The 9243-nt window shown below is 36.2% G+C and overlaps 1 protein-coding gene across 1 annotated transcript; it reads left to right on the top strand.

Annotated features, from left to right (window-relative positions):
- Positions 1 to 425: 425 nt before the first annotated feature.
- On the top strand, positions 426 to 8174 carry LOC102581247 (J domain-containing protein spf31-like). Its single transcript, XM_006340267.2, has 9 exons — positions 426 to 593; positions 1635 to 1725; positions 1815 to 1875; positions 4342 to 4419; positions 5456 to 5529; positions 5944 to 6057; positions 6135 to 6242; positions 7500 to 7538; positions 7661 to 8174. Exons 1-9 carry the CDS (start codon positions 469 to 471, stop codon positions 7745 to 7747), a joined length of 777 nt encoding a protein of 258 aa, XP_006340329.1. The 5' UTR covers positions 426 to 468; the 3' UTR covers positions 7748 to 8174.
- The last annotated feature ends 1069 nt before the right edge of the window (positions 8175 to 9243 follow it).

The raw sequence follows: 9243 nt of genomic DNA, 5'->3' as shown, positions 1-9243 counted from the left end.
AAAAAATAATTGAATTTCACTTTTTTTTAAAATACAAAATGCTTTACTAATAAATACACCATCCATTAGTAAAATTCGTGTATGACCACCTCTGTTGCGAATTGCGACTTTGAAAATGAACGACCTTGAATTTTTAATCCTCATTTATTTTATAGACAAAATTTCAAGGTTAAAAGTTAAAAGTGTTATCCATGAGGGTAAAACTTATTATACGTGAACTTTTGCGGGGAAAGTGGGATCAAAAGTTCAAGACTACCACTTTTAGGCCACTCTTGTAAACCATCCCTCGCCCTTTAAAGTGGCTACTTGTGCAAGTAGTGCACTTAACCTGCTTAAGATTCATACACCGGCCCAATGGTCCAGTCCATAATTATAGTGGGCTGAAATTATATTGAGCCCAATTCTGAATGCATCAAACCGTAAAACATTTTGGGATCGGAGCGTGAAACTCAAAAGGCTCTGTTTTCAATGGGAGACAACAGCGATACAACCACCGCACCGTCGCCGGCGAAAATCGCCGCCCAGGAAGATGCGCTTCTGAAGCAATTCTTCGCTGAGGTCAGTGAAGTTGAGCGCGATAATGAAGTTAACAGGTTCGTCTCTTTATCTCTATTTCGTTCTCTACATGTGGACACTTTTATTATGTTAATCAATTGGAATTATAGTTCTTTATCGTTGCGAAATTGTTTGGCATTTAGTCGGTTTATTTTTGCATGTTCATATGTCCGTGTGTAAAATTTTGATGAGCTAAGCGTAGGTTTATGCTAATTTGGACGGGTAATCTTAGCATGTATTTGGAAGAAAGGAAGCTTAAGGATGGTAGGATACTTTACGTTATAGTAATTTTAGTAATCTACAGCTTGTTTGGATGGTTGTTACCGATTGTTTGTATGGTATTGTGTTGTTAGTTTAAATACCATGTTTGTTTTGATCTCATTTACCTTAGCCTTAAGCCTTAAGCCAGTTTTTAAAAAAAGACATTTCCCTCATCCGTTTCAGTTCTTGTTTTGGGATTAATAATGTCAAAAATTTCAGCTAAAAATGGCCAGGATGTACAAAAATCTGTCCAGCTTTGGAGGGGTTGAAAAATCTAATGCATAGGATAACACAGCTCTCCATTATCACAACCTGGAAAATGAATAGACTTCACTCGTCGTTTGCTTCCCCCGTCTTATAAAACCTTCCTCTTTGCACCAACTTTAGCTATAGTTTTGGATTTTATAGTTCTGGATGTTGCATCCTGTCAAGGTAGAGTGTAAGGTAGACAGTCTAATTTATATGTAGATTTCAAGACGGTTAGCTTGAGTGCTAATCTGTACGTCCATAAAATACTAGGGGTCAATTATTCTATTTACGCTGGTTGTTGTTAACACCCTCGTCACTACTAGTTTGGTTATCTCTTTATTGTAATTGATGCTTAAGCTATTCTTTTTCTGTATAATATTATGTTTTGAGTGTGTGTGCATCTTGGAGTGTTTGCCTTTTGATATGGGTTGTTTGTTTGGTCAGAACAATTTAGAATTCTAAATCTATTTCTTATTTCTTTTTTGAGAAGGGTATCTATTTCTTATCTGTTTTTTATTTCTATCATGCTAAGTTGTCGTAATCTGGTTTCGAATTTAAAAACTGTGCAGGATCCTTTCATGTTTCAAGTTGAATCCGTTTGATTATCTTAACTTGTCATTCGATTCATCCATTGATGAAGTCAAAAGGCAGTATCGTAAGGTGTGAATTTGTCAATATGATTTCCATTGACTCAAACCTTTCTCTTATTCTGTCAAATCATGTAATGTGTTCACTTGAATTACCTGCAGTTATCTTTGCTTGTTCACCCTGACAAGTGCAAGCATCCACAAGCAAAGGAGGCATTTGGAGGTGAGGACAATGCTCTTTCTGTGTGCCACTTTATATAATTCCATTCATTTTAGGTAGTTTCTGGAGTGAAAGATTATCTTATTTGTCCGAACTCTTTTGGTTAGGATAAATCTGGTGAAGTAACGGAATTTTGCACATCCTATAGCATTTTAACTGCAAGATATACAACTATGCATTATAATTCTGAGTGTAGTTTTACCGAATTTATTGCAACTACCTTCAAGAAACCCCCTTGTCACATTGAATTGCCTAGTGCTGATGAAGAATGTTAATTATAGCAGAAGCTTTGTCTTTTTGAACTAATCCAAGAAATGTGACTCAAGGATAACTTTCCAACCGATTCAATGAACTTGCAGTTCATTTGTTTTCAATATTTAATGACTCGTGGTTGCTGATGAAATGCAACAAAAGTAACATTTGACAGTTTTTGTCACTTGAGATCATGCGAAGCAGTTTTTTTTTGGGAACACTGACTGCTTAGCCTACTATTAAAAAATCCTGAGATCATCTTGGTACTTTCTGTGATAGAGTTATTTCTAAGGGCCTCCTTGACTAGTGTTTTTCCAATTTGTTTGTACAATCATATGGCTAGAGTGTCTTCACATGTACTGGTTGTTTTAACTTACACTGACACAGATGTTCTTGTCAAGGAAGAGTACATGTGACATGAGTTTGTTGTTTTTATTTGATATACTTTTAAGCTGACATCATTCTGCATATCAGATATATTATTTTTGAAACTGGTTACTTGTGTGTATTAATAGACAAAACAGTCAAAGCTAAACTGCCATCCTAAATGCTACTCAGAACACCAATAATATCAACAATTTCTTCTGAGTAGGTCTTCTTACACCAAAAACAAAAAATCAGAAGGCAATTCAACTTGATCTTCTTCAAAGAGTTGCCAACGTCCTCTGCATATGAAATTTTCTTTCTAAATTGTCCACCAAATGCTTGTTGTGGGACCGTGATACGATTCCAATTGGGGATGAATTGAATCAAAATCAATTGCGAAAATTAGATAAGAAAAGATATGTGGATTAAGGCTAATCAATCAAGTTTATGGGCAACAAGGGACTCTATACCCTCACCTCCCAATTGAACCTAATCAATGAACAATAATCCCTCAATTAAACAAAAAGAGAAACCAATTTGAATCCACAAATGGATGATTCTATATGATTAATCAAGCAAAAGAAGTTAAAGAACAATTAAGAGAATCCACCCGTAATTGATCAACCTAAACTATTAGGAATCCACTTAATACATTTAGCTACCTAGTTGGGAATCCACCCACTAAGCTAGACAATTGGGAATCCACCCAAAGCTACAACTTCAAGAGCTATCAAATCTTTCAAGACAATTCACAATCAACATAATCTAAGGAATGAAATGACTAAGGTATGTATTTATGGTATTTTCCTTTAAATGCATAGCCCAAAATTGACTATTTCAAATCGAACCCCAAATGTGCCTTGCTTGATCGCCCTAATGCACTTGGCATCTCCCAAGAGTTTCTTGATCACCAAACTTGGCTTGATGCTCGCCCAAGTGGCTTGAGCTCGCCAATGTGGTGCTGCCAACGCCAAAGTGAGGCATTGCAGCTGCCCATCGTCAAAGTGCTGCATTGTATTGTCAAAGTGAGGCTTGCTGCTCGTGTAAACAGCTTTGTATAGATGAAATAGACCAGATTATAGATTTGATAGGAAATCTGTAATTATCCCTTTTTGGAGGTAGCCAGCATACCCTTAATGCTGAAGAATTCAACCTTACCAGTTTTAAAAAAAAAAAAACACTTGGCAGTCTCTCTTCCCCTCAGGCTCCAAGCTATCATCCATATGTGGAAGCCCTCCCTTTTGTGCTCCATAAGATCATCCAAGCTCCTCTGTGTATCCTAAATGTGTGCTCAAATGGATCGTCATAGTTGGTTAAACTAGCCGTGCTCGTATCAGACAGTTCTCCATCTATCCCTCTCTATTGCCTGAAAACCTGCTTCGTCCAAACTGTGTAGAGTTGCCATATCAAATGGTTTTTTTTGGCTAGAAAACATTGTTATCACTTCAAATAGCAGCCTTAGGAAATTCGTAAAAGACACCTAATGTTGGAATATGTTTTCTTTTCAAGAGAATTTCAAGTACTATCAAAAGAATCCACTTTCAAAGACACTGCAATACCTCAAAGTTATAAGTACAATCTTTGTCCTGTTGGTGTTTCTTGTCGCATTAGTGGGACACCATCATGGTAGACATGTTGAGCGCAGAATTAGTAGCAGCAATGGAGTGTTTCATAAAGGAGTTAAACCCTTTTCTGATTGTCAAAATTAGTCTTTTAGAGCTTCATTGTAGTTTTGCAGAGTGAAATTTTGATAAATTGACTGTTTTACTGCTTTAGTAGGTTAACACTATTCTAAAAAAAATTGCTTCCTTGTGGCAAATTTTGACCAAATTGTTCTCATTTTATATGCAGCTTTAGCAAAAGCCCAGCAATTATTACTCGATCCTCAAGAGAGGGATTATATTCTGAACCAGGTTAATGCAGCGAAAGGTCGGCTGCCCTTTTCTTCATATTGTCCTCTTGTTTTTGTTTTATCTTGCTTGTAACATTGTCACTGCATCAATAAAGGAGGTAGAAACTGGAGTTGGGAACCGAAAGGGCCGCAATTTGAAGCTAAAATTCCAAAACGGACAACGAGTTGTGGGATGAACAAAAAGGGACAAAGCCCCCCATCCCCAGCGACAAGTAAAAAAGTTTGACAGCCCACACCAAACGGTCGTTTGGCGTGTGGGCCATTTTTTTATCAATTAGCCGTGCAGCTTTACAGTACTTATTTAATTTTATTTTTTTAATTAAGTGTTGGCCAGCCAACGACTAGCCTTTTTTTAATCATTATTATTTTTTTGAGGATTTGTTTCTTGTTGATTCAATCAACTAGTCGTGTGTTAAAAAACGACTAGTTGAAAAAATGTTAAGGAATCAACTGGAAACAAATCCTCAAAAAAATGACAAGGAATACGTTCAGGAATCTGAATCTAGACCATTCCAAAATAAAATAAGTAGCTAGTCATGTGGTAGCCAACGACTTCTAATTTTTTAAAAGGCTAGTCGTTGGCTGGCCAATGCTTGATTTAAAATAAAATTATTAAATGAGTCATGTAAAGCTGCACGACTAATTGATTTTAAAAAATGGCCTGCACGCCAAACAGCCGTTCGGCCTTCAAACTTTTTTGCTAGTCGTTGGGGATGAGGCGCTTTGTCCCTTTTGGTTCATCCCACAATTCGTTGTCCATTTTGAAATTTTAGCTTCAAATTCTGGTCCTTTAGGCTCTGGATTCGTAGAAACTGTTTCTGTTATTATTTGATTGTGGACATTGTCAAAACTATTAGTTCTTATATATTTGGCCATACTTATATGGGCAGAGTAACATGGCAAATGCTTCTTTTGTTTGGTAATGCAAGTTCTTGTTTTGCCACTAAATTAGTGGAAACCATAATGTTCTTCATTGAGCTGTATCTTTTTGTGTGGCTTGTGTCTGACACGGAAATGTCTCTTTATTTTTCCTCCCATTGGGTATGATCACAGAAGAGCTGAGAGCAAAGTGGAAGAAGCAGCTTAAGAAAGATACTGCTAGTAAATTGAAATCATTAGTTACTGAGGTAATTCTCTTTAGTAGGCACTTCTGCAATGTCTTCTCATCAGATTAACCAACTTGAATGTCTATGATTAGCTGGAATTGTTGTCCCTGGATTTGATATGGGGAATTTTCTTCCTGATGTTATCTGTAGCTTTGGGTGACCTCTTTTTTCTTACATTGAGAATCGTGTTAATCATTGCCCAACCACCTTGAACTGTGCTTATATGGCACCTTGATTTTCTCCAAGCAACTAGACGTGTTTTGGACCGTCTCTCACCTATCTGTTAGAAAACTTATGTTGAATTCCTCATGTTGTCTTACCCCAAAGGCTGAGATAAGGGAATGTTTGATAGTAGTTAATTGAGCATTTATGAAATCCGTGTTACCATGAAAATTAGTTTTCTTAATTTGAGATGGTTGATTTCTTGACTAATAGGGAAAATTCGACCAAGAGCATGAGCAATCAGAAGAATTCCAGCATAAGCTGAAGTTGAAGGTTAAAGAAATCTTGACGGACCAAGAATGGAGGAGGAGAAAAATGGCAATGAGGGTACTTATACCAGTTTCTTCTCTTACCCGACATGTTTTTAGATTTTAATTGAGAATTTATAACTTGATGTTGTGTAGATATCGGAAGAGGAAGGTCGCTTGAAGAAAGATGAGGAAGAAACAAAAGAGTTGTGGAAAAGGAAGCGTGAGCATGAAGAGCAGTGGGAAGGAACTAGAGAAAAGAGGGTTAGTTTTCAATGCATTATGTACCCTTGCTGTTTCCCAATACATGAACCTTGCAGACTTATAGTACAAACTTCTATTTATCTAGTCAATTGTCTAGTGTTGGTTCACAGTTTGTTTTATCCGGAAAAAAGTTCCAATGCTACATTTTGGCATGTTTGTTTTATTCTCTCAGAGGTGATGCTTTTTTTTTATTTTTGAGAAGGTAGAGGTGATGTTTTTTCCCATGTGGCTTGTATATGTGTTATCTGGTTTTCCATTTAAACCAACTGACTTGAATTCCATTGTATGTTCATTTGAAGTATGTTTTTCTTTCAAATAATTCAGCATGGTCGAAGTTTATACAAACTACTTAATAGTCTTGTTTCATGAGTTGTTAGGATTATATGTGCAATTTTATGTACATTTTCTGCACAAAATCTAACCTTTCGTATGTCCTCTGCTTGTGTTTGATGTGGTTATAAAATAAAATCCCTGAAGTAACTACTACTTGAAAGTTGCATCTCGGTGTATTCTTGTATTTTGTGTAAACTTCTAAGATAAAAAGTATTTTTTGGTTCACTTTTCTTGTTCTAAAAGGAGCAGAAAAAGAAACAAGGCTATTCCTTCTTGCTTTAAGGGGGGAGGGGGTTCTGCCTCTGTGCTGGGTCATGGGTATCTCATCTCTTAGCTAAGAGCCTAAGACATGATGCTACAGGAGCCAAGCAAATGACTCTCTTGATTTCAGGAACATGAAGTTGTTGACGATTGCCTATGAACTTGAGTGGTTTATGTCATCTATTATGTAACTTTACTTTTACTATGAAGATTCTTCTTTGAATCTCTAGTGTCTTTTTTTTTTTGTAGCAAATGATACAACTAGTAACACAGGTGTTTGGGTTCTTTGGAACATAATAATCTTTTTTTTTGTTTCCCACTCGGTGTCCGGTAACCGTTTTGGGGCACCAACTGATCCGGATTTGTGCCAACTGCTGCGTAAGACTCATTAAATGGAGATGTGTTCTCTACCAGAACTTTTTCCATTTTCAGGTCTCAATGCTGAGACTTCTGGTTAAAGGTGGAGGAATTCTATCCATCCTACCACAATCCCGAGTGACAAACATGATAATAGTATTGAACCTAAGGTCTTTGGAACATGATAGTTGTGTTGAACCTAATCTTCATGATGATATGGAATTGTACAGTTAAGACAGCCGTCATGTTCCAAAATCTAGACTTACTGAATTGAGTTTCTGAAACTTTTCTTATATTTATCATCAGGTGTCCAGTTGGAGAGATTTCATGAAGGGAGGAAAGAAGGTAAGACTGTTATTACCTTATATTGCAAACACTATACTTTTCCCATCCCATGTGAAGATTATGAGGGGAATGTTTATAGGTTGAAGAAAACACTAGTGAACAAGTTTTCTGTGCTTCTGCAGGTTAAGAAAGGAGAAATTCGACCTCCAAAGTTGAAAACAGAAGATCCCAATAAATCTTACGTTCAACGACCTGTGAAACGAGGTTAAAACACATGTACTCAATTAGTTTTGTTTCAGTGATATTTAAAGCTTGAATTGGCTATGGTGGAGTGTAAGCTTCACGTTTGTATCAATTTGTATCCGTAGCACACTTAACTATTCTGCAGCAAAATATATTTAGCACCCTAATTTAGATGTATATTAAGTTAGACAAGCACATATAAGGGAAGCCCTTAATTATTGCATTTGACATAGATTTCTGTCTATGAACTGAATCCTGACAGGACTATTTGTGATATGTTATATGCTAATATGCATATACGACAGGTGAAATAGGAGTCACTGTTGTGGAGTTTTATCTATGGAACTTGATTCTCCATTATAGTGGCGCTATTTTTCAATTACAGGAGTTGAAAAAACGACTATTTGTGATATGTTATATGCATTAGAAGTGAGTGTGGAGATGTTGAACATATATGACGTGATGCTTTTGTTGTAAAACTATGTGGTCACCACTCTACGTCAATCTATATTTTTTTGACAAGAAAAAATTGTACTTCATTTTATTGAAGACTTCTCTTAAACAATATCACATGAAAATATTCCCAGCTGATGAATTTATCAACTTTTCTAGTTCATCTTAGCATTACAGAGTGATAGACTGATCGTCCTCATCGATATCAAGAAATGGCAAGTAAATCAATTGTTTGTCCTTGCGGATTTGATATTAATACTATCATACCTGCTACTTGATTTACGTGAGATGCATTAGAAAAATAAGATGAAACAAAATAGATTTTCTAACAATTAGTTGAAGCTAATATCCTTGATAGAGAAATGAAATCCAACTAGGAGATAAAACCCCAACCTTCTTACAGTAAAAAAGAACAAAAAATAAAGTAGTAAAATGTAGATGTATCATTTCACTATACTTTGGTTGTCATCTATGCCCTTCAATTTTGTTTTGTAGTGTACAAATAGGCACTTGTCGAAAGTTGAACAAGTAACATACACACCTTATATGGCAATTTCTGTGACATACATTCGAACTAATTTGTATTATATCATATAGGATGTGCACGTTTACTTATTAAACTTTATACAAGTTTGTGTCTACATAAGTCTTAAGAACACCCAAAGTTGGAGGAGATAACAGCCAAGGTAAAATGAAGAGCATGTTCATGTATTACGCCATAAATAAACATATGTTATATTTTCTTGAATATCTGAAGTAATCTAGTGACTAATGTGAAGGATCCACAACTTAACAGCTTCTTTTCCCACAGAACGCTACATTGGAAGATGAAGAAGCTAAGAAATAGTAATTAGCCACTCCGTTGTTTTGTTGTTCTACTAAAGCTTTCATATTTTCACACACAAGTTACATTCTACATGACACCAACAACACAAATTACACCAAGCAACACCCACTATGATACATGAGAAATTTCAGGATTATGTATCTCACCAAATGGGGACCCTCGAGTCCTCTTTTACCATTGACAAAAATAATACGCCTAAAACGGGGGGGGGGGGGGGGGTAT

This window comes from Solanum tuberosum, unplaced genomic scaffold (genome assembly GCF_000226075.1).
Source record: "Solanum tuberosum cultivar DM 1-3 516 R44 unplaced genomic scaffold, SolTub_3.0 scf00017, whole genome shotgun sequence".
Taxonomy (NCBI): domain Eukaryota; kingdom Viridiplantae; phylum Streptophyta; class Magnoliopsida; order Solanales; family Solanaceae; genus Solanum; species Solanum tuberosum.
The sequence above is the reverse complement of the archived record's forward strand: the minus strand, read 5'-3'. Positions and strand labels throughout refer to the sequence as shown.